Source organism: Condylostylus longicornis, unplaced genomic scaffold (assembly GCF_029603195.1).
Source record: "Condylostylus longicornis isolate FDR11 unplaced genomic scaffold, ASM2960319v2 ptg000031l, whole genome shotgun sequence".
Classification (NCBI taxonomy): domain Eukaryota; kingdom Metazoa; phylum Arthropoda; class Insecta; order Diptera; family Dolichopodidae; genus Condylostylus; species Condylostylus longicornis.
In genome coordinates, this window is record NW_026578000.1 from 9,650,053 (window position 1) to 9,677,377 (window position 27,325).

A 27,325-nucleotide genomic window follows, 5' to 3' on the forward strand; every position below is an offset into this window, starting at 1 on the left:
CATTCTTGAGATTATGAGGGTCTACAGTCACTTATTTGGTTGAGTTTGTTTCGTATACTGCAAACGTTATAAAGCATGTGAGTCAGGTCGACGTCATTTTCACTGGTATTAGTAAGGCTTTTGATGGAATTCCTCATAGGGTTATATTATTGAAATTAAAAGTCTATCAAATACTAATAAAGTCTTTTCCTTCCTCATCAAAAAATAACGATTTTGCTGGGCGATCTGATAGTTACATTAACATAAATAATGATTGCACAAGCGATTCGTCTGATGTACATATATAACGTGATATTATAGCGACATATAAAAAAATTAGAGTATTTGATCTCTGAGTTCACTTAATTAAAGCGGAAAGAACAGAATTAAAACTTATTTTCCTTGTAACTAACAAATTTAATTTTTGAGTTTTTAATTAAAGTTGTGAACTTCTTCATATTTATGAGAATAAGGCGAAGAATACTGCACCGCCTTTGTTTTTGTTGCTCAATTTCATTTATTAATGCATATGTATTTATGTACATATGTCTATATTTAAGTATTTTTTATAAAAAATTTACTTCGTAGAGGTCATCACTTTTTCGTAAACAGAAATAATTCTGTTCTTAAAAAGACGACAATATACATTCATACATACATACATACATATGTATATGTATTTATTGCATTCTCAATTTTGTAATTAAACTAGGAAAAATAAAATTAAATATGTATAAAAATGAAGCATGGTTGAATATCGCTTTGCTACATGCATGCATGTGTACATAGAAACATTAATATATTTTCCAAACGTTCTGTGTAGTAGCATAACAAAATAAGCATTTCCAATGCACATTCATTTATGAACATGCGCGTACATATACATAGATACAAACACACATGTTTATAAAATTTTCTCATTCCGCAGTGAGTAAAGCTTTTTACGCAATTTATTTCGATAATATTACTAAGCCTTCTATTTAAGTTAAAGTGAGTCAGCGCTGTATTAGGTATACCTGTATGTGACTATTTACATATGTATGGATACATCCATACACACGTATGTATACGGTCGCAAATCGCCAATCACAGAACTAAAATCGTTACAAAATGAAAAAGTCAAAACAGCTTTTCAGCACTTTGAAACAAAAAATAATAACAAAAATTTTGTGTATTTGTGTAAAATGTGAACATAAGAATTGCAGGGTTGGGTTGTAGGTACTTTAGGCTCCTTAGTCAAAATTAATTTTTAATTAATACATAATTATATATATAAAAAATAAATTTATAAATAATTTTTCAACTAATGTTGAAATTAAAGAAAAATTACAAAAAAATCGATTTTAAAATTTTGTTTAACACTGTTTACCGACTCATTTGAAGCTTTATAATTAAACATTTCTTCAATAATATAATGAGCTATTTCCTTGTTTCCGACGATATTGCCTCTTTTTAGTCAATATTAAAGAACTTCTTGAAGAATTCTACATTTTTAGAACTCCAACTGTTTACATAAGCAAGTAGGGAAGTTCATAAAAGTGCCATTAAGATTTAACATGAATTTATATTAATATTTAAATAATTATAACTAAATTATGGATAAAAAAGTAAAACTGTAATGGAAACTTTTAAATAACTTTCTTCAATATTGTCTTATCTGAAAAAAGTTAATTTTGGAGCTCAGGAATGGTTTATCCACACCTACCCTCACACACAGTACATACGTTGTAATTACAAAAATAAGAGTAGGAATTATAGACATCTCTTTTTTTTACAAAAAAGGTTTCAAACTAAATAAAATTATTCAAAAAAATACAACGTTCTCATGAAAAAACATGCCCACATACATATGTACATATTTATTTATATTATTCTGTTAAAAATTTTATCTGAATTAATGAATAGTAGTAAAAAAAATTTACTACACTAATCAGTTAACATCCAGCAAACATCGATATAAGTGAATTAAAACACACGAGATATTCTTATGAGACGCTTTTAATAAAATTAGAAAATATTTAATATTTTTTTTTATTTTAAAATTCTTTTTTTTGAACTTTATTTATTTAAAAGATCAAAATAATTTGTGGGTAGATAAGTGTAGATGATTCAAGTTCATCACAGTAATCGTTGATTCTTATAGATGTTTGGATGATCGTAAATATTATGCTATAGTTTTAACAAAAATTGTTTAAATTAAATGAATTAAAAACTTCTGTTTTACACAACATACTCGTAAATTAAAAATGAAACTGAAACTAAATCTTCTGGCGATTTGTTTAATAATTGCCAGTTTTTGGGGATATGGTAAGTTTATATAATAATGTTTTTGATTAAAATATTATAAAACATAAAAAAACATATGTCTTTATGTATACAGTATTACATAATATATAGTAATATAATGCATAATGCATTTACATTTCTTATGTAAAATTAAAGCTTATAATATTTACAAGTGCAAACGAAATTGCGAAGAATAGTCCATTATGTTTAGTAAAACATACTGATATAACAATTTTTTTATTTGAGTTTTATTTGAGTTAGTCCGTATTGTGGTACTGTTGTGAATGGATTACGGACAATTGTATAAATCTGTGCATAATATTGAAAGCGCTATTAATAATGTGCATAAATATATGTATGTTATGGATGCAAATTAACACACGAAATTATTGATCTAAACCAACACGTGAAATCCGATTTGGAACACATCATTTTTTATTTAATTTTTTTTCTTATTTGAAAACACTGCAAAGTGCATTTAATATTATCTTTACATTTTTAATTTTCAATTTTGTAAAAAGTATAATATCACTTTGGCATTTGAGAAAATAATTGTAGAAAATGAACGTTGTTAGCACGTTGCAATGTCACAGGTCGAGTTATAGGCCGAGCTTTCAAGGAAAATGACGTGTGAAAAAAATCCACACTATAATTTAAAGTTTCACTGTGATAGTATAACAAAAAGTAAAATAAAATTGTATTGTAACATACATATGTATGTAGAAGATTTAACTGAAATCATAGAAAAATAAATTAAAATTCTAATGGCAAACTTTTAAGTGAAGCTGTGAATAAACAAGGTTTTGTAATAAAACGGACAAGCGTTTTTTATAAACTTTCATGAACTGGCGCCAGCAATTGTCAGTTGCTTATTTGGATTGCATGTATTGTATTAAAGCAAATTTAATTGCGCGAATTACTTATTTTATGTATTTCACTGTACTTTAATCTTAAGACTGACAGTAAAACTGAACTTTGCTTTTTGAAAGCAAACTTAATAATAATCTATATTGAATTTAACATCATTTATTTAATTATAGTTACTTGAAAACATAAAGTTAATTTAGTCAGCAGTAATTATTTTAAGTGAAATTAAAAAAGTAAATTGCATTAAGTAATTTGATACTTTAAATTTTATGTGAAAACAATTTTATATGAAAATAATTGCTGTTGTTTATGAGCTTTTTGTTATTGTGCAAATTTAATATAAAAAATAAGAATTTCGAAATTTATGGGAAAGGATTTTATTATTTTGATTTAAAGGAAAAATTTTATTAAACTTTATAAAAGAAAGACTAGCAATTATTGGTTTAGAGATATTCCTTTTGAAATATTTAGCAATAACAAATAATATATTTTGAATATATCTAGTTGTGGTATTGTCATTTTCAGATATTTAAGGACACTTTCAAGCTTAGATATTGGTCGCAAATAAAAGAGCATTCGATTTTATGACGCGTATGTTAATTATCTAAAAATATAAAATTTTTGATTTATCTAGTTGTAGCATTAACCTAATGATAGTCGGTCATTTCCTTTAAATTCAAAAGTAAAGACCAACAAACAAAAAACACTTATACAACAAATAACATTAAATTTTGATTCATGAAAACCTTGATTAAGAAATAAATATATGGAGCTATAACTTAAAAGTTATAATGTTCGTATCACCAGGCGTTTTTTTAGCCATTAAGTTTCGAAATTCAATTGCAAATTTATTAAACTACCATTTATACGCAAAAACTTACTTTACTTCTCTATATAAATGATATTACAAAAACGTTTATTAATTTATTTAAAAAAAAATAAAACACAAGTTGTTGACTTTTTGACCGAGATCAGGCCAATAATAGAATGGACTAGTTTCCTTATTAATTAAATTTAATTAAAAATTAGATATTTTATTATATCGGTGTTAAAACTATAATAGTTAATTATTATATTATAAAATATGATATAAAGTTTTAAAGTCATTCGTGATGAATGTTAAGTAACAAAGTCGTGAAATATTTTATTTTTTATTTACTTAAAGTAAAATAAAGTTTTATAATTTTTAAATACTCTTACATATTGTAAAAAGCTCCAACCATTTCAACAATCGTTTTAAGATAAAAACGGCGATCAAATCGACTCGAACTACTAATTTTTGTACAAGCAAATGCATAAGTACAAGCAGCAATTCTACCAAATTTCACAACAATTTTTGTAAATTTTTTAAACAAACTCGTATTAAATTACTTGAACTTTTTAAATAATAGTGTGAAAGAAGCACCTCTCTAAAATACTAAAATATCATTATTATATGCATATTATATACATACCTTACGCAAAAACTGTTAAGTCTAATTGTGGTTGAGAAAATATTGTCAAGAAAGTAATAAGTTTAAAAATAAGAAAAATAGTGAATTTTCATTTAAGCAGAAGTTTTTGAATTAATATTTTAATCACAGGTAAGATTAAAATTTTAGTTTTTAATCTATGTTTAAAGTTAAAAAAGTAAAGACTAACAAATTTCATAATGAACGTTTAAAACATGGAAAAACAAAAGATCATGCAGGAAAACATTTAAGGCAAACAAAAAATTTAATACTCGTACTATCATAAATTGGAAAACTTTTAAATGATCAATCAGATTTATATAATCTGTCATAAATAAATTTTATATGTTGTATTATGCATTTACCTTTAACTCGTTCTTAATTTTGATTGCTTGCATAAATTGTTTCTGTGCACATTAAGTTAGTGTAAAATTCATTTATATATGTATATATGTACGTATTCATTTTTAAAATACCAAACGAAATTCAATTTATGTTTTCATGACACATTTATTAAATAACACAAATCATAAAAACAACTATGATCAAACATAACACAAACAAGAAGATGGAAACTGCAATGGTGTTTCCAAAGACTTTAAACATTAAAAAATTTAATGTGGCAGTGCTCCATCCGTAGGAGTAAAACAAATCTAAACCACTAAAAGTTATATTATAAAAATAATAAATAACATAACATGAGTAAATTGAATTAATTTTGAATTGAGTAAATTTTAATTAAAATTGAAATTTTTGGTATCGAAACTGTGTTGAAAAGCTCTGCAATTTCCTTGAAATTCCAAGAAGATTTTGAAATTTCTTATTCTACATAACTAATAGATAGCAAAAGCTTTGCGTTGCGCTATAATAGGACATATGTTTATATCCTATGCCAGGAATCTGATCTTGATCCTGACCCCCGTTACGATTTTTGAAAATTGTAAACTTAAATTCTTATAATCTTGTTACAAATATTGATTTAGATTAAAAAGCAAGTGTTGAAACCAGTGTGAATGTTCTGCGGTCTCACATCCACAATCCAAACTTATGCATTACAAAAAATACACAACTGTATGTAAAATGTAGCCGGAACCAAATTTTCACTTTAGTTTGTTTTGAGAAGTGGAAAGCGACTGTTCTATAAACCAAATACTTATATATTTGAACTAGTTTAATTTCCTATTTTTGTAAACAGTAGACTAGTGAAGTAAATTCGAAATTATATGAATACTCTAATTAGAAAAAATTATTAAAAACCGAACTTGAAAGAAGATTTTTAGATTAATAGATGCCAAAATGAATTTAACCTATTTACTTTTTCTGTTGATATAAATTTATGATTGAAATGGAAATGCTGTGCGGTTCTGTATTAAAACAAAAATTTAAAGAAGTAGAAATAACTAAATTTTATAATTATTTACCCATAAATCAATTAAACGTTTTTTAACCATGTTCGTAAGCACATATTTGTGTGAACAATAGTTTTCGATATTAAAAAATAATAAAACGGCTGAAAGATTAAGTTTAACAGTTCAACAATCAATATTAAAAATATTAAAAATTACAACAGCGAATTAAATTCAAACAAATTTCATAGATTTGATAACAGAAAACATTGCTAAATTTCTTTGAAAAAATGATTTTATATTTTTTTCTGTTGTATGTAGTTTAAGTTTTTTTAATGTGCAGCCCGAAGCAATGTGCGAAAACCCTAAAATGGCCCGTGATGATAAATGAGTTTGACATGCCTGTCCTATGTGAATAGAAATATAATTTAAACACTTAGGATAATATAAATTCTCCAAACGTATTCACCTTACACGTACTTCTATATATAAACAGAAGATACTGGGCCGATTTTTACAAAAAGTTATACATATCTGAGTTTACTTCGAGGATAAGACGATTCAATCTACTTTCGGGATATGTCACGTCACTGAAACTAGATCTTTACTACTTACTGATTTTACGTTTTTAATTATATTTAAGAAAAATATCAGCATATTTTCCTTAAATTTTATATATGAGCTGAGCCTGATAATATAACAAGTTACCTAACTTTTTGAGGACATCAGGTATCAACAAGTGAACTTTCACCACGGGCCAATAATTGGACTTTTTTGCTTTTAACTAGAAAACTTTGTAGGAGAATCGGATCACGGAAAGTGAACTAAACCCCACATTCTATCTTTCATAGCATTTGAGATAAATATTTAAAGAAATTTTAATATGAATATTATAAATATTTAAGGCATTTTCAAATTTTCATAATCTAAAGTAACACTTTAGCAATGCGGCTGGTTATATACTATTTATATCAGATTTTTGAACATGAAACTAAGCATACATTTGCAAATTATATGTTTCCACTACAATTGGTTGACATTTTTGTTTAACATTTTGGATGAGCGTGATCATTAAAGTATACATACGTGATACGTTACATATAAATAAATGCATCCTTACATGTGTAGTGCATAATCTTCATAAAATATATTAAATATATGTATATATTTGTATATAATAATATATGTAAAATTACATACATATATGTACATGTAAACATGCTTATAGTATATTTAAATGCACACATCCGTGTAATACATACTTATATGTATAAATAAAATAAACTTGCTTTATACGTATATGTATATGCTTAGATAATTATTATATTCTATACCTTTTTTCATTCAAATTTAGCTGAGGCACTCAAATGCTATCAATGCACATCAGCATATGATCCGGCATGTGGGGAAAATTTTAAAAAAGATGAAGTTCATGCATTCGATTGTGCTTTAACCAGTCCACCAAGATATTTATTAAACATTTTGGGCGTTAACAACCGCAATGCTACTGGTTGTATGAAGCATGTTCGAACACGTAAGTTTAAAATTTTTGTATTAACTTTAAAGTAAATACATGTACATATGTATTTACTTTAATTTATATTTACTTTAACAAATTTATGTTCGTATGTACACAGTGCAACAAAAAAAATGTATTTAAAAATGCGTTAGTTTTTTCAATGTTTTTACAGAATTGTGAAGGTGAAATTTTGCTAATTTTATTACATAGTAACATTGAGGCGGTAAGCCGCAATGCGTACATCTGTAGACAAAATAACAAAAAAAGACAAAAAAATAAGTGTTCTAGTAAAGCAGCATACAGCAGGAAACAAACGAGTTACTAGCGCCAAAACTTTTTTTGTACATATATACATACATATTTTCTTTTTGACTATATATGTGCATTACACAATTAAATAATGATCTCAGATCATGAAACACTGTTAAACATAACCATTAAGTGTGCACATAAAATGTTTAAGCATGCACATATGTATATTTCTCATTTTTTTACATATTGTGTAAAAAACAGCAAAATATACATGCCTATGTACATAGTTCAGCTTACAAGTTTTCTGGGAAAGTCAAAGCGTTACTGCTCTGCCAAGGCGAGAAGTCATATGTTTTGACTCTGATTTAGAGTTTGTTAAGTTCAAGCTTGTAGAGTGTTTTCGTGGCTCTACATCAAATCTCAATACTTTTTGACAGTTCAATCCATATGGTCTCGTCATAGCAACATTTTATATGAAAATGTTTTTGGTTTGACAAATTCAAAACTAAATAATTTTTCTTACAGTATTTTATTATTTTGTTTTTGAAAAATATTCATGTAAAGTATGCAATACTATCTTTAATAGTACCCCTGATAAATAATATTAATATAAATCCCTCATTTATATGTATATGGAAAGTTTTATGTTATAGTACGGATATGTGAAATCTTTTTCTTTCCAAAATATTCGTACCTAATAGATGTGCATTTAACATTGTTTCACTATATAGAAAAAAATTTACCCCGACTTCACATTTTTTTCTTTTTGTTAACTTTTTTTTTTTGTTAATTTACAGTAAATGGAAAAACCAATATCGAAAGGGCGTGTTTCTATGGAAGTATAAATAATAAAACTATTGGATGCTCACAGGATCCCAGTTTATCAATTTCAGCTGTACAAGTTTCGTGTGAGGCTTGTGAAGGTGACTTATGTAATAGCTCACCAACATCAATGACAATAAAATCAGTGAGCGTTATTACAATTTTCAGCGTGTTATTTTATAAAATATTTTGAAAAAAAATTTGTTAAATAACAAAAACTTTTAAAAAAATATATTTTTACTCAACATCTTTATTCAACTTGGACGGATTTAGCTTTAGTTACTTTTTCAAATAATTTTTTTTTTTTCAATTTTTTACATGTTGCAAGCTTTTTTGTTTTGGAACGTTATTTGTTTGTACAATATAAGGATTAGTTTGGACACATTAAAAATATTTATGAAGTTTTATTTTAAATATTTTTCTCATTAATTTTTGTTTAAAGCTGGGGCGAGAATGATCATAACGATACTTTATTTTACAAAGATCTCAAATACGTTAATATACATTTTGATAGAAATTTACGATTATATTTACTTTTGTACACAGCTTTTATGAAACCTATGTATACGATAATTCCTGTTGTTATATCGTTTAATATAATTTTATAAAAGTTTTAAATAAAGGATTTACTATGTAAATTCATGTGAAGTGGAATGTCTACGTGATGAAAACCGAAAATACCACAACATTTGTTTGGAATTAATGGAGTTTTCATACTTAAAGAGGACTTGAAAATAAAAAACAAACGTTGTAATATCAAACAAACTGTTTTGTAATGTTGCTAACGTTTTCGTTGCGTGGATATTTCCCTATATAATACTAGTTGTATAAAGAGTGAAGAATTAAAAATTTTTCACTTAACTTACTCATGCGTTGCTAAAAAATTGATGACATCATCTCAATCAATTTTTTTATTAAATATTTAATACAATACATACATATGTACAAATGCGCATGTAGTTCTTTTATTATATTGTTTTTTAGGAAAATTTTAACATATATACTTATATAAATTAACATATACATACATACATATATAAATAGCAAAAAAATTTAAACTGTTTACTAAAGACATTTTGAAAAAATCAATAATTTTTGGTTTTTCTTGTCTTTCTGGTGTTTTGCTTTATTTCTCTATTTAACTTCGCTTTGTTCCTGTTTTCGCTTTCATATTGTCTACTGACATAAAAAATTGTCTGTATTCTACAATAAAGAAAAACATTTTTGCAATTTTAGTTTTCTACTGTTAATTTATTAAATTTCAAAAACAAAACAGGGAAAAACGACAACACTCAGGATTAAAAGAAACTTTACTGAAAAGAAAGTTACGGAAATAATAAAATAGAAAGGAGAGAAAATGAAGTTGGGTCGAACAAATGGTTTACAAAATAGCACTTTTCCTTTCAATAAGTGAAATTATTAGAATTATTTCATTCATATACTCGTATCAAACATTTCAAAAACATTTTGGATGAGCCATGTATACAATCTTTTAAATAAGACAAAATCAACTATACTCAAATTTAAGGGTTAACTGCGCGAGTTAAAAAAAATAATTATATTTTGTTAACGGCATAGCATTAGCTTAATCCATTTATAGAAATCAGGAAATATAAAGCGCCGAAAATTCATATTATAGAAATTTCAAGATGCGATAACTTGAGAGGCAGTAGGAATGGAAAAAAATTTTCTTCTAGCGAAGTAGAATACTTTTTAGTGTCCAAAAGCTGCCAAACGTCCGACTTCTATAATTTACGATCTAAAAAAAAACGATACCGAAAAAATAAAAAAAAAACGATTTTAGATAACTGTATATTTTAACAGCCATGTTGTTTTTTTAAAGTTCAAATATGGTACGCCGTGGTAAAAAAGACCAGCCACTACATTTCTATGTTTGCAAAATTTGAAAAATGCTTATGGTTTCAGTACAATGAACACTCAACACATGGCATTTTTGGGTCATTGAGGGGACTATAACTTTAAGAGGCGGAGAGATATAGATAAAAATTTTCTTCTACGGAAATAAATTTCTAGTAAAGAGCTATATACACAAAAAATTTCAGCTTTCTATCTTCAAGGGTGTAGAAGTTTTGTAAAAATGTTCACAGACGGAGAGACTAATAAGCGATTGTTTTCAATTTTTTTTGGAAAAGTGCTAATAAAAAATTATATGGGGGAATGCTAATTATGGGCATTGCTGTTTTATTTTGGCTTTTTTTTTAACTGTGAATCCTCGATTATGTAATACCACATCATGGGTTAAATTTTGCTTGCCTTGTTGCATGTCTTTTAGTAAATTATTTTAACACCTCATGTACATACATACATACAATTGTTTATATAATATAATTAATACGCGTGCATACATATATATGTATTTGTAAAATTATGAAAATATATAAATGGATGTACATAAGTATTCTTAAGAGCATATCGTTATTGTTTTCAATGACAAACAAACAATATACCATATCTTCTAACATATAATGAAAAGCTACAAAGGTTAGGTCAATTTATGAAATTAAGTTTTGTTCATGTACCCGTATATATATCTATATTATTATATTATTAAAAAATTATTATATTAGGATTATAATATTTTTAAAACATTTAAATAACCTTATACTCGTATATTTTGCCACACCCTGTTTTGTCAATTAACATGCATGTACATGCATAGATAACATTTGGATAGATACATTTTACCATGTACATACATAAATATTTTTCTATTAAATATTTTTGAATGTGCCTGACATTTTATGGGAAGTAAAAAAATTGGGGGTTTATGACGAATTCATAACAATGTAACAATACCTTTATTTCTAAAACATATTTTTATTGCATGTTCTAATAACTTTATGAAATATTTTAAGAATGTTCGAATTTCAAGTGTTATTATTATTATATCAGATGAATTGCCTGGCCCAAGCATTAACCATTATGCAAACTAACAATGCAAGAAGTAATAAAGCTTAAACTCATAATATTTGTTTAATCTATGTTTTCTAAGCCGAAGAATATTTGCATTAAGTTATTTTATTGCAGCTATAGTGTAAATCATAATGTGAAAAAATATCGTTGGAAAAATTTCGGAAAGTTTTATAGGACACGTAGATTCATAATTGTCTATTTTTTTTTGTACTTGTCCAGATATTTTAGTACTCGAAACATTGATTGTTATTGCAAGTTTTTTCTTCTCTTTAATTTTTTCTTTGTTTTACTTATTTATCTATTTTTATAATTATTGTATAACTTCTTACTTATTAATTTATGGCTACAATACTTTAATAATATTTTTTTAAAATGGTTAAGTTTCTTAATACTATATGTATGTACATATTCCTTCACAAAGGTAGTTATTTTTGTTATTCATTTGTTTTCGTTATAATTAGTTTATTGTTTACTAAGAAGTTAGCTACATAAATATATGTATACTTCACCCTCCCGCCTCTGTAGCACCAGTAAAATAGAAGATTTTTAAATAACATTAACATAGTAATATTGTATTATACGTTTTACATCGCTATTAATAAGTTAGTGAATAAATGTTGAAAATAAACAAGAAAAGAAATAAATAAAATAACATAACAAAAACCGAAACTAAAATGACATCACCCTTAACAATATAATAGATGAAACTTAACAAAATAATATAAGCAAAGAAAAAACCAATATGCAGTACAAAGCACGTACAGTGACTAACAGTGACAAGTGTCACAGCTAATACAAAACAAAATGAAAAGCATGTTAAGAAGTTCATGAAATTAAAAATATTGAATACCATAAAAATATTAGTAGTTATAACTTAAATTATTATCAACAAAACAAATTATTTTGGAAAAATTTATACAAAATAATAGGCAGAATTGTAATTACCGTTCTTCTGTTAATATGTTGAAAAATTTGAAAATTCAGTTTCTGTGTTCTGATATTCTCCAAAAATCTATAATTGATTATTTTCTCACTTTGAATTTAAATATTTAATTTCAAGAAAATTGGTTGATTATTTCTCTGTACACGAGCAAAAAAGCAAATTTGGTCCAAAGTAAAAGTTCACACCTGATATCCGCAAAGAGTTAGGTGATTTTTCCGGGACATGACATATTCCAAAAGTTTACCAAATCATCTCACACTGTTTTGTTTACACTTCCACGGAGAAATGCTTGACATGCTAAATTTGGTGCCATCACATAAATTTCCTTATTGTATGTAATGTGGGTTGAAAAGCAACTCAAACCCAAAACAGGAAAAAAAATTATCTTACTGTTATGCTTTAGTACTAGGAAAAGTTTTCGATGAAATTAATGAATGTTATAAACATATATATATGTATATGTACATACGAGTAATAAATTATTATGAAAATTAAGAACATAAAATTTTCTCTTATATTGGATTCTAAAATCAGCTATTATTAAATACATTAGCTGTTTGTTTTTAAGATTATCCATTTTTCTGAAAGAATTGTTACTACTTTTAAGTACATTATTTATATATAGTGTGCTGCAATTAAATTAACTTTCTACTGTCAAGTATGTATGTATAATGAATGATATACATATGTACAAAGTTTTTTGAAATTTGCAAAAAAAAATTTATTTATTGTACCTCAATATTAATAACTGTTTTCTGCCGTACTCTTTAATATATCCAAAATAATTGCGGCAGCTCAAATTATCAGAGCGTATTTACTAGTTTTAAATACAAAAAGAACAATATGGTAACGACTTCTTTCTCATATTCAGTTCAATAGTAATTACTTTGAAAAATATTGTTACATTTTAATATTTTCTACGTCTTGTTAATTTTTCTGATGATTAATAAAATAATATTTATTAAAAAATTTAAATCTTTTTCTTTAGTTTCCTTCCCTTTTTTTTTTTTTTTTTGTCCTTTGTCCACTCCTAGAAGGAGCATAGGGCTAGTGCATGATTTCTCATGCAATAGTTTCATAGCGTCATAGGTAGGTGACTAGCCTGCCGTAGTTTTTTTTTTTTATTTATATAAATTATATGAGGTTATTAATATTTACTGTTTATTTTTCTTAGTTTTTTTTTTTAATATCGACTATTACGAATATTTGAAAATTACTTTTGTTAAGGACCGGTGCCATAACCACTGCACCAATGGTCAGATCCTTCCCTTTTTTACAACGAATAAATTACTTACATAAATTATCACTTTGTCACTGTGAGTAACTGTGTTCTACTGTGTTCTGTAATATATTATATAATAGTAATATTGATAAATAATACATTGACAAATTTTTAAAAAATATTTAAATTGAACGAAACAGGTTACATACATACATAATGTGCATACATATGAACGTATCTTAGCGATTGCTTAATTTAATATGTTGTGAAAAATTTTGTAGTGTTACAAAAATGTTATATTTTATATTGGAGCTCAGGACTCCTAAGTGGTTTGTGAATTTGTTTCCAATTCTATGTGATATTCCAGTAGCTAAGCATACAATGGCTTTTAATTAGATCATACAATATATTAATCCCATAATAATCCAATTTAACCTTACAATTACAATTATGTTTAGTTGAAAACAAACTTGAAAATAAAATTGATTTTACCTCCCGGAAGAATTTTATTAATTTTCCCGAAGCAATTTTCTGAAACGCTTTACTTGCAACGTATTAAATTAGAATGTCAATTTGCTTATTTATTTGATTTCTTATAATAAATTTATGTATATTAACTTCTTAAATTACACAAAATCTTCAGTTGCTAACATTAAAAGCAATACTTTCCTGAAGTGAATCAAATCATTGGCAGATCAAATACGGAGCGATGTGTATAGTGAATGAAATCAATGGCAGATGAAATACACAGTGATGTACTCAACAGAACTCCTGTCATGTCCTATTTGAGTGTGATAGCTTGCCCCGCTCTAGATACAGATTTCTCGCGCCTTTGGACTTGGATTCTCATGAATCGCTGTGCATGACAAATCTGTTAAAATTAATCGGGAGCCTGAATCTTGAGTTCTAGTGATCTGGCGAGGGGATGCACAATAGACCTGTGTGGTCTAGGTGCTGATAAGATTCACCCCATACGGGCTATAACATAACATTCCTAGAGTGAAATGTCTAAACAGGCTTTATTTTATTGTAAGCGCTTCGCTAAAATGAGCTCTTTTATAAATACTTTTACGTACATATGTATGTATATATATATAATACACACATCTTAACAGTTTGATATCTTCAAGAGTCAAACATTATATTATTACAATATCAAATTTATTGTCTTCGCAAATTGCCAAAACCAAATTTTTTTATACAAACAATTAATAATTTTACGTTTTCTTTTTATTTAATTCGAAAACCCCACTTATTTTCTAATATAAAACTTCAGTATAACTTCATTCCAACAAACACATAAGAAAATTTGTTTTTATATACTTATATATTAATTTCTGCTCTATGTTAAGTCAAGTTAAGTTATATACTTTTTAAAAATATATAAATATTGTATACATATACATATTTACATACATATTGTATATGATATAAATACGTATTTTCCAAAATGTCCTTCAGATGACGTCATGTTGAAATATGTTAACGTTCATGTTGTATAAAAATTAAAATGTAGAATTATTCACCCCATAAAGCATATACAATACGTATGATGTTTATATCTGTATACACCTGCAATTTTTGTATATTGCTTTTTATACTTTACCATGTTCAAAACAAAATAGAAAACCAAATAAAAAGAAAATTAGTTAAACGATGAGAATTTTCCTTTTATTAAAATAACCAATTTTTAAGCTTTATAAGATCGTTTCGATTAACTAGGCATAACATCGTTTAGCCCCAGAAAAGCAATTCAATGGCACGTTTCAAAATTTCTATGCCACGTAAGAAGTTTTTAACAATTAATCATCATTTACAAATTAACATTAAAAAAAATATTTTTTGCTTACTGAAATTTTTTTTTCATATAAAATGTCCTCAACATAATTTAAATATTAAGTTTTCTTAATTCATTTTACATATGTATAGTATGCGGCATCGAATTTATAGGACACCAAACAGAGAGCCGAATATTTTTTGATTCCTGCAAAATTTAGAAATAATGAAATTTGCTAATAACGAAATCATTTCTTATTCCTGTAGATCTGTCAATATACCAGAAATTAATTTGTACTTTCTTTTTTCCAAAAATGTCAAAATTACATCGAATTTTCAATTCGATATTTTTTCTAAAAAGAAGTGATTAGAAACAAAATCAAAGAGAAAATAATGAAATTTATTTCCATTTTATTTCATTTTGATTTTATTTCCAAAAAGAAATTGGTAATTTTTAAAAAGTTTAAAAATTGAAAAAAAAGTCGAATTGGCTTAAATTGATAAATGAGTCTGAAATAGTACAGAAGAAGAAAGTCGTTTTGTGGGCATAATATCGAAATTGAAATTCAATTTTATTTCCACAATTCAGAAAAGTTAGTTGCGGGTTCTACTTTTGTATTTTTTTGTATCTACTTTATTTCTGATTTCTTTTTTTGCTCACATGGTACGAATGATTCGTCTTGCCATCTAGGTTCTAGCCCAACCACATATAGATTAACAATTATGGTCCGCGAGCCAAACATACTGCTTTAGAGATTCTGGTCACATCAAATAAAATTAAAAATAGATGTTATATAATAAAGCAAGAAAAATAGAGTTGATCGTGTCAACTCCGTGATACCCGTATGAATTTGTTATCCTATGTACGAATTATGAATATCCCATAGCTGACTATGGGACAAACTATGACTTTAAGTTACCATATTATCATATTAATTTATGCAAAATTTCAGTACTATGATTTAAATTTTTTCTAAGACATGACCAAACTACTACTGAAGTTGTACGATAGCTACCACAAGGAGTCAAGAAATTTCAACGACTTTTATAAAACACATTGGCCCTACTAATATATTTATGTGTGCGAAATTTCAATACCAAACCTTTTATAGTTTATAACAAAATATATCTATTAATAAGTAGTTCGACTCGTTCCATTCCGTTAGCTTTCGTTTGCATTTTGCTTCCAAATTTTTAAAATATTCCATTTTTATTTAGAAATAGGTGGTAATAAGAGTTGTGTAGGCGAAAAAGAAACAAAATATTGTAAACAAACGAGTGTATCAAAAACATTGAACTGAAATAAAATTAAATTAAGTTAGGTAAAAATTTTGTTATTTTTATTTTGATGACAAAATTTTTTTTTCATATTTTATTTTTCATTTCATAAAAGTTGGGTAAAAACATTCGGATGTATGAAATAGTTATAAATTTAAAATTTCATACTTTGTTATACGGTACATACCTATTCAAGGTAGATACACAATATGATGTAGTAATATGTATGTACCCCGTATGGCTGCATCAAGCTTATTATTGTCTATATAAACGTTACTTGACCTGAAGCCGGCTTAACTCAAGTCGCTTACTTGACCTGATATGTTAATAATGATAATGATTAATTAAAAATACATTATAAAAGAACAGGTAGACATCTATTGCGTACTTTTCCCCTCTCCCAAAAACTCTTATGTGTATAAAAATGAAAATAAGAAAGCATACTGCTTAACTGTTTTAGCTAGGGAAATTTTTTGTATACAATATTGGTGAATGATTGCATTTGTACTTATTAATAAATATACTACTATTAACTACTTATTAATAAATATACTTTGGTTTCTAAGAACATAGTCAAATAACTTTTGAAGTTGTATGGCACCTACCCGAACCAGTACCCCGATCATATCCGATTTAAATAGGTCTAGCATTCACTATAATAAATTATTTGTGAAAATTTGGTGAACTTAGCTCAATTAGTTTTTGAGTTATCATCGGGACGGGCGGACAGAAAAACGGACAGGCAAAGCTAAATCGACTCAGAACTCGACGCTAATCAAAAGCACACACTTGAGTCTATATCTCAGACCATTATTTCTTAGCGTTACAAACGGTAAGGCAAATTTAGTATACCCTTCAAACATTCGTTCGTAAGGATATAAATATAACTGTTAATGCTAGGTGTTTTTAATTAGATTTTAATTTAACTGTGGTTATTTGAAAATTGTTTTAATCGCGTCGTTAGAATAATATGACGTAGATTTATATTGTTCTAAGAATATTGTAGCGAATATTGGTGTCTGTACCAATGTTGTTAGGCTTTTGTTTGCGAAAAAGCATGCTAATAGAATAATTTCCAAAAAGAGTACTTTCGAAAAATTTCTAACGAGTAATTTCTAAAAAGAGTCTACGCATACATTTCAAATTTAGATTTTACATTTATTCATCCTGTTATAAAATATCTAATAAAACACAAATAAAAATTACAAATCGTAAATGCAAATTGAGGTCGTTGAGACAAGTACATATAATTTTATGGACTATTTTCGGTATATAGAGTGTCAAAAAACTACTGAATGAAAGCTTGATCAATTGGAAATGTGGTAATTTTAAAGAATTGATTTTTATACTTTACTATCTTTATTAGAAATTTCTTTCCCTAGAAGAAAAAGTTTACCTATTTCCCCTTCATAAACGTTATAGTCACCAAAACCCTAAAAATGTCATTTTTTTTAACCGTTCATTGCAGCGAAACCATAAGTATTTTTCAAACTTTGCAAACGCAGAAAAGTAATAGATGGTTTCTTTAAGAACGGCATACTATATTTGATCTTTAAAAAAACAAAAATTAAAATTTACCGTTGTCTAAAATCCGTTTTTTTTTAATTTTAATATCGTTTTTCTTTTAGCAGGTTGTGGGAACTTAAAATTTAGCAGCTTTTAGACACTAATAAATAGTTCATTTCGTTGGAAGAAAATTTTTTTCTACTCACACCCCCCTTCAAGTTACCGGATTTGAAATTTTTGAACCTTATATTTCCGAAAGTGTAAGGTTTTTGAAATTTCTATAAATGCAGAAAGCTAACGATAAATGCCATACCATCAACAAATATAATTATTTTTTTTAAATCACCCAATTATAACCCTTAAATTCGAGCATTATATTAACGCTTCTTCATTGTTTTTCGTTTTAGTTCAGAGATTGCATATATTGCTCGTTCTAAATGAAATTCGTATTAACTGGTTTTGGAAATAGTATGACAAGGACTTTGAAACAACTTTCTTTGTACTATCCAAGTTTTCGTGGACTAAGGAGTAAAACTAACACCGTTCTGTTTAACTCTTCTCTTCTTGACTGTGATATTTATGTTCTAACGGAAACTTGGTTGTCCCCCTCCGTCAATAATCTTGAATTATTCGACTCTTCTTTTTCTGTTTTTAGAAAGGACCGACATGCACTTCTCTCACAGGGACACACATCAAAGGGAGGTGGGGTATTAATCGCCGTTAAAAACTCGTTATCAGCTAGTAATATTGACATTCAAGACTCCGATTATCTTGAAATAATCGCAGTTAAAATTGAGCTGAAATCCAAAATGCTTTTCGTAGTCAATTGCTATATACCGCCTAACTCAAGTAATGAGTTATATGCGAAATTTTCTTCGGCAATAGATTTTTTATACAATTCTCTTAACCCTGAGGATGAGGTTTTTGTTTTCGGAGATTTTAATCTCCCCAAAATTAGGTGGATGACTCATGATGAGGAACTATTTTTGATATCAGTTGACTGTTCTAGTGAGTTGGAGTTGTCCTTTATAGATACCTTTCATCTAAATAATTTGCAATAAATATCGTCAATAACAAACCATCAATCGAGGCAACTGGGTCTAGTTTTTACTTCCAATTGGTACAGTTGTTTACCTATAACTGTCCCGGATCCGTTGGCTAACGTTGATATCTATCATCCTCCGATATCTTTCTCTTATTGCATTAACGACTAACCATCTATTGACGAGCCCCTTTTCTATCGTTTTAATTTTAAAAAGGCGAATTTCGCATTGCTAAATGATTTCTTTTCTATTTACGACTTCTCTTCAGTATTTAACTTTACTGATATTGACTCTATGACGGGTAAGTTTTACGAAATCATTTTTGCTGCATTTGAATTGTTTATTCCAGTGTTGAAAACCAAAGATACTGGCTCTGGCCCTCCATGATTTTCACAAGAGTTGAGGGTAGTTCGCAACAAAAAGAATAAGCTCCACTAAAGGCGACAGGATTACTGTTCTAAGGATCAGGTAGCTGCGTTGGTGAAGGTGAAGTCCTGCGGGGGCTGGACAGAGTTCATTGTGTGCTCATCCTACCTCCCGCGGGACTGTGCCCACCCGAACGAGCAACTGAAGGATCTAGTTGTAAGCAACTGAAGGATCTGGATTTTTGTGGAAGGAGGAACTTCCAACTTATAATAGGAAGTGATGCCAATGCCCACCACACCGTCTGGGGAAGCAGCAATATAAACAAAAGAGATGAGTGCCTACTTGAATTTATATATAGCAATAAATTAATGATTATGAATGAGGGCAATAGGCCGACATTCATAAATGCAATTAGGGAAGAGGTCCTTGACATCACCCTTTGCACTGAATTTATCGGCAGTAGGGTTGGTGGATGGCATGTCTCAAACGAGACATCCATGTCCGATCATAGGCAGATTAGGTTTGATATCATGGTCTCCGGGGGCCTGGCAGAAGAAATTTATCGGGTGCCCCAATCCACAGATTGGAGTCAATTCGAAACGCTCCTCATGGATGGGATTAGATCCGTTCCTGCTTCTGTCAGAACGGTGATGGATATCGAACTGGCCAGCGAGGCCCTGACGGCGGCTATTACTAATGCCTATCACATGAGCTGCCGTGCTAAGCCGAGGCGGAGCAATAGGAAGTGCCCGTGGTGGAATGAAGAGCTTTCAAGGCTTAAACTAAAGACCAGAAAGCTATTCAATAAGGCCAAGGCGTCAGGTTCGTGGGAAGAGTATAAGGACTCACTCACAAAATACAATAAAGAAATTAGGAAAGCGAAGAGAATCTCGTGGAGGGCGTTCTGCAAGGGCATTGATGAACTCCCCAGCAGTGCGCGTCTTCACAGGGTGCTTTCCAAAAAGTATGCTAGCGGGTTGGGCCTAATGGAACGTCCCGATGGCTCCATGACTGAGAACGGAAAGCAGACGTTGGAGCTTATGGCGTCAACGCACTTTCCTGACTCGGAGATTCTTCGGAATCACTCAAATGCAGTCATCGAACCGAGGGCATCCTAGTCCAGGAGGGATGACTGGCAACGATCCCGTCTAGTCTTCACGATGGGCTGTTTTTTCTTTCAGGCCCTTCAAATCTCCAGGTGATGACGGGATATATCCTGCATTTTTGCAGAGGGACTTCCAACATATCGCCAGAGCACTGTTGGAAATTTTTCGTGCCAGCTATGCGTGGGGTTACATCCCTAAGGCATAGAGGGTGGCTAAAGTGACGTATATTCCGAAGGTGGGTAAGCGACCAAGTAACTACCCAAGGTCTTTCCGTCCAATCAGCCTTACTTCTTTTCTATTGAAAGCAATGGAAAAAGTGATTGATAGATTTATACGGGACGGTGCACTGGGAAGCAATCCCTTGCATGAATCTCAGTACGCCTATCAGTCGGGAAGGTCTACTGTACTCGCTCTGCAGAGTCTGGTGGGGGTCCTTGAAAACTCACTAGAAGTGCGGGAGGTGGCAGTTGGCTGCTTCCTTGATATAGAGGGAACTTTTGACAACACCCCATATCATGTCATCTGTGAGTCGTTGCACAAACGAGGGATTGATGCGACGACTAGCGGATGGGTCAATCGGATGCTACAGGATAGGATTATTAAGTCCACCATAGCTGACGATATACTCTTCATCTCCGCTGCAAAAAGATGTCCGCAGGGCGGGGTCCTTTCGCCCCTCCTGTGGTCCATTGTAGTGGATGATCTAATCGCTGCTCTCAGGGGCTCCGGGGCGCGTGTCTGGGGATACGCTGACGATGTGGCCTTCGTCGTGTGGGGAAAATTTGAGAGCACTATTTCTGATCTTCTACAGCAAAATTTACGTATTGTGGAAAGGTGGTGCAAAGGCGTTGAGTTAAATATAAATCCAAGCAAGAGCACTTTGGTCGCCTTCACCAGACGCAGAAGCAGGGACAGATTAACGAGCCCAATTCTGTTTGGTGCACGTATTAGTTACTCGAGGAAGGTGAAGTATCTGGGGGTAACCCTGGATGATCGTCTCTCTTGGAATACCCATATCGATAGAGTTATCGGGAGAGCTACGGCGGCCTTGTGGACGTGTAGGAGCTTCATCGGGGGGACCTGGGGAATTAGTCCCAGAATAGCACTGTGGCTATATACGGCCCTTGCTAGGCCCATCGTCACCTATGTGTCGATTGTATGGTGCCGTAAGGCTCAGCAGGCGGGTGTGCGGGCCAAGCTGGAAAAGCTACAGAGGCTGGCCTGCCTGGGAGTGACCGGGGCGATGCGGACGGCTCCCACCGCTGTATTGGAGGTGATGATCGGATTGCCGCCACTGCACCTCCATATATTGAAGGAAGCTCGGCTGGTGACTTACCGACTTCTCTCTGGCGAGGACGGGGCAGGGCTAAAGTTGGCCCACAGAACTCACTGAGACTTCATTGAGGGCGATCCGATTCTAAGAATAACTATGTCAGATACCTGTCTGCCGCGGTACAACTTCGACCACAGGTACAGGGTTCTGTTTCCCGATCGATGGACGTGGGATCGGGGTGGTCCGGTACTTAGGTCGGGTTCGAGCGTGTGGTATGCGGACGGGTCCAAAACGGAGTCGGGTGTGGGTTCGGGCGTATACGGTGTCTGCCCGGACACGCGTATATATGCAACCCTTGACCCGTATTGCACAGTGTTCCAGGCCGAAATACATGCAATAGAGATCTGTCTGAGAATCAATTTGGAAAGGGGGTATAGAAACCGCACCATCTATGTGTTCTCAGACAGCAGGGCTGCACTGCTGGCGCTCCGTTCAGCTCAGGTTACATCCAAGCTGGTTTGGAGCTGCCTTGCTGCACTTAGGGAATTGGCATCGGAGAACAGAGTGATGCTCATTTGGGTGCCGGGCCATAGTGGTCATGCGGGCAACGAAGTTGCCGATGAGTTGGCGCGGAGGGGATCTGGGGCTGCCTTTGTGCAGCCGCTGCCTTACTGCGGTCTGCCTTCTTCCGCCGTGGGGGCCAGGCTTGCCTGCCTACTCGCGGCGGAATGCGGCCGTCACTGGCGGGACACGAAAGGGTGCCGTCATGCGAAAGTGTTTCTTCCGGCGTGCTCCGGCGGATTCGCCGCGGAGTTGCTGGGGATGAGCAGGAGCCGGGTTCGCACTATTGCGAATTTCTTCACGGGGCACTGCCCGGTGAAGTACCACCTGCATAGGCTGGGGAAGTCGAGCTCCCCCCTGTGCAGATTTTGTGGGGGTGGCGATGAGACCGCCGTGCACATTCTCTGCGACTGTCCGGCACTGGCTGTTCGGCGCCGCAATTGTCTTGGACATGGGTCCCTAAGTGTTCGGGAACTGTTGTCCAACTCCCTTAGGGATATCTCCGGCTTTGTAATTGGGACGGGGATATTATAGACGGGAGAGTGGGGTGGCTACAATAAGTCAAAAATGGCTGCGGTGGCTTGGGGGGATGCTCCTGCCCCACTCGGTTCCCTTAGAATCTACAATCTACAAAGGCGACAGGGACTATGATAATTTCCGATTACCGTATGATCAATTTAAATTAGCAGCAAAAGAACGTTACGACTACTATATTTATAAAACTTCGGATAAATTAATACGCAATCCCAAAGTCTTTTGGAAGTTCATAAACCATAAGAGGAAAAGTGATAGTTATCCAACCTTCTTGAAATTCGGCGGGAATACAAGTAATAATTTCCAAATTATTTCCGAATTTTTGTAACTTTTTTGCCGAATCTTACTCTTTTTTATCTTTTCAATTAAATTTCGACAACTTTCGGCACATTGATAACTATTCTAAAACTACCTTTACAAATTTTGTCACGAACTCTTTTGCGATTGAAAAATATCTTTCTAATTTGGGTTCTAGTCCTTCTCCTGGACCAGATGGAGTTCCTGAGATTATTTTAAGCAGGTGCTGCTCTTCTCTGGCGCCCATCTTAACCTTAATTTTTAATAAGTCTTATTCTTCGGGTATTTTCCCGTCTGTGTGGAAGAAAGCTTTTATTAGGCCAAACCATAAGAAAAGCAATTAAGATGGCGTGTCAAACTATCGTCCTATAGCTGAACTGTCGGCAATTCCTAAGGTTTTTGAGTTGATGGTATATGACAATATTTATTTCCATTAGTGCGCGTCAGCATGGCTTCTTGAAAAAGAAATCCACGGTGACTAATCTAGTGGAAGCCACGACAGTTTTCTCAAATAATATGGAAAATGGATATCAGACGGACGTAATTTACACAGACTTTAGCAAAGCCTTTGACATAATACCACATGAAATTATTATTTTAAAATTGAAACTCTTAGGATTCCCTGACAATTTCTTAGCATGGATAAAGTCATATCTCTCTGGCAGGACTTACAGAGTCCTCTTTCGTTCAGCAATTTCCTCGCCTCTTTCGTCTAATTCTGGTGTACCCCAGGGTAGTCACTTAGGTCCATTGCTGTTCATAATTTCAATTAATGATGTTGTTTCCATGCTAAAGCACAGTGAGGTATTAATATATGCTGATAACATGAAAATTTTTAAAAAAATAAGCTCTACAAATGATGCGTTGTGTCTTCAGATCTTAATAATGATCTTAACCGCTTCTACGGCCTGGTGCTCAAGTGACAACCTAAAAATCAAAATAACAAATGTGCTACTCTAGGCAAAAACGGCCATTTTTTACAAACTATACTTTGAATGGCCAAGCTCTTAGTCGAGTGGATTCAATAATGGACCTGGGTGTTTGCTTCGATAGCAAGTTATCATTTATAAACCACTAAAATTATATCATATGCAGATCAAGCTCGATGTTAGGTTTCATTAAACGCTGGTCAAAGGAGTTTAATGATCCTTATGTTTTAAAATCACTCTACACATGCCTGGTCCGTCCACATCTGTAATATGCTTCACAAGTATGGTCACCCTATTACGATATACATATTAATAGGATTGAGTCTATTCAAAGAAATTTTTTGAGGTTCGCACTGCGCCTTCTTCCTTGGGAGGACCCCATCATTCTTCCACTTTACGAGCACAGACTCAAATTAATTGACCTACCCACACTGGGTAAAAGACGTGACGTCGCGGATTTGTTATTCATTTTTCAGCTTATGAAAACTGACTTAATCTCCCCCGACATTTTAAATAAAATTGTGATTAATTCCAACCTTAGGTCTCGTTCCCCGGATATTTTCATGGTTCCTTTTCATAGGAGCAATTATGGGTAATATGTACCTGTCAGCAGAATGCTGCGTTTATGCAACAAACACAAACACAGACTTGACTTTTCACTGAAGAAAGACACGATGAAAAAGCTTCTATTTACTTATAGATAAGTATAACCCTTTGCTTTATTTTAACAAATTCTTGTTTTAGCTTTTCACTGTCTTTATTCATATTTAATGGAATATTATTATTACTAATAAGTTTTATTTTGTATAATTTTAAATTTAATATTTAAGTCAAAAATTTGTTCTGTCTTAAAAAGATGTATCTGTATATTCATTCTTTAATTTTAAGTTATGTAAAATGTTTGAGCTAAACATAAATAAATAAATAATAAATAAATAAAATATGAATGAAAGTAATTTTAACAAAGTAGTGCATAGCTGGATTGTTTTTGAAAGCAGTATGAAAGTAAAAGTGCTACATTACAAACCATTAGTTTGACGCAACAGAAAGATGAAAAATATTTTTGTTTTCCAAATAAATAAAGAATGTCAAATTGCTTACATTCCATGCATTTTTTGTCAACATTAAAAAGCAAAATCATGTATTTACATTGTATATTAAGTTATAATAATATTGAATATAATTTTCAGGTCACTATAAAAATTAAATTCAATATTATTATAACTTAATATACAATACTAATAAAAATATTATACAACTAATTTTCAAATATTCCTAATATTCGATATTAAAAAAAAAAAAAAAAATTAAGAAAAATAAATAGTAAATATTAATAACCTCAAATAATTAATATATAAATAAAAACTACGGCAGGCTAGTCACCTACCTAGTTAAAACCCTATGACGCTATGAAACTAGTGCATGAAAAATCATGCACTAGCCCTATGCTCCTTCTAGGAGTGAACAAAGGAAAAAAAAAAAAAAAAATGTATTTACATTAGGTATACTTGTTTCGTACATCGTAGATTATTCTAGTTTTAAATTTTCTGAAATTATTTTTTACATCTCGATAAAAGAACAGGTCAACGTTTACAGCTTATTATATTGACTTGGAATTCAATGTTGTGATTTCAAATTTTAATAAAATATATTTATAAATGAGACAAATTATTAGTTATTAAAGTTTTCGACTTTCAAATGCTCTTGCTGTAGATGTAAAGATAAGTATATATCTTTTTATTGTGTTTCTCATATTAGTTTCCTCAGGATATTTTTTAAGCCAAAAGTGTTATCTGTTCTTTCGAAATTACTTTGTTGGTCTGTTAATTCTTTCAATGTGAATTCCTCTTTCGTTGAAACTCTGTTTTATATGTAACGTTCGATTCTATTTCCGATTTTATAGAATATCAAGAAAAGTAGGAAACTTCAATATAGACTTACCTACATAATATGCACTTTTAATATTAGAAACTCTAAAATCATCATAAGATGTTAAGAAATTCATCATAATTGTGTTAATATTTCAATTTTTCGGAAGTTTAAGTTGGATGCATATTACAAAAAAGGCGCATATTTACATAAAAATAACAAAACCATTGAAAAGCAAAAGCAATATGTCTCAAGATGATTATATTGAACGCTTTTGTTATATACATATATACATGAATAGATATCGCAACATTTTTTCAATTAATTGCAGCAATACCATATTAATTGCAGAATCAAACAACCTATAAATATGTTTTTGGGTTGCGGCCTATTTCTTTAAAATTTACTTTAACATTCTTATTCTAACTAAAATTCTTCTTTGTAATATAGCAAACTCTATGCATTGTTGGAAGTGTAAATCTTCTACTAACAATAACTGTGGCCAATATTTCATACCAGATAATATTCAAAGTGAAGATTGTGAACAACAATTTCGAACTAATCTTGCATCTAGAAGTCAAATCATCCGAGGATGTATGAGGATAATACAGAAGAGTGAGTTTGTCAATAAATTTAACTTTGACAATAAATATTTATAATGGTATTTGTGTTTATTACTTCTAGACGGAAGTGTAATACGATCATGCTTTTTTGGAAAAGACAGCTCTAAAGACAAATGCAATCGTATTCTAAACGAAGATGGTTCATCTATTGAAAATGTTATCAACTGCGACATTTGTGCAGAGAACTATTGTAATAATTCACCGTCTTTTACCACTAATAGCATTCTAGTTTTGACAACAGGTCTAGCTATATTTTTGTCATTGTTATATACTATATGATTTAACCAAGATTGTGATAATTGGTTAATTTAGATTTGAGAAGAAATTTATGATTGATATATAAAATACAATATATATATACTGTTACTTAGTAAGAAGTTTTGTGGGATATAAAAAACAAAGGATAGAATTACAGTGGAAAAATTAATTTAAAAATTAAAATATTTTACAAAAGATTATAATAATTATCAGTTTTATGGAAAATAAAAAGAATTAATTTGTAGCAGATTTGAAAATTTTCAAATCTCACATTTTTACTCTACA

The 27,325-nt window shown here is 30.7% G+C and overlaps 1 protein-coding gene across 2 annotated transcripts; it reads left to right on the plus strand.

The window, feature by feature from the left end:
• Positions 1 to 1,896: 1,896 nt before the first annotated feature.
• Positions 1,897 to 27,289, plus strand: LOC129608472 (uncharacterized). 2 transcript variants are annotated; one of them, XM_055519971.1, is made up of 3 exons: positions 1,897 to 2,286; positions 26,610 to 26,774; positions 26,844 to 27,289. In XM_055519971.1, exons 1-3 carry the CDS (start codon positions 2,226 to 2,228, stop codon positions 27,059 to 27,061), a joined length of 444 nt encoding a protein of 147 aa, XP_055375946.1. In that variant the 5' UTR covers positions 1,897 to 2,225; the 3' UTR covers positions 27,062 to 27,289. The 2 variants fall into 2 exon arrangements, with proteins under 2 accessions (XP_055375946.1, XP_055375945.1); XM_055519970.1 differs by lacking the exons at positions 26,610 to 26,774; positions 26,844 to 27,289 and adding exons at positions 7,284 to 7,463; positions 8,498 to 8,915 and having other exon boundaries at positions 1,898 to 2,286.
• The last annotated feature ends 36 nt before the right edge of the window (positions 27,290 to 27,325 follow it).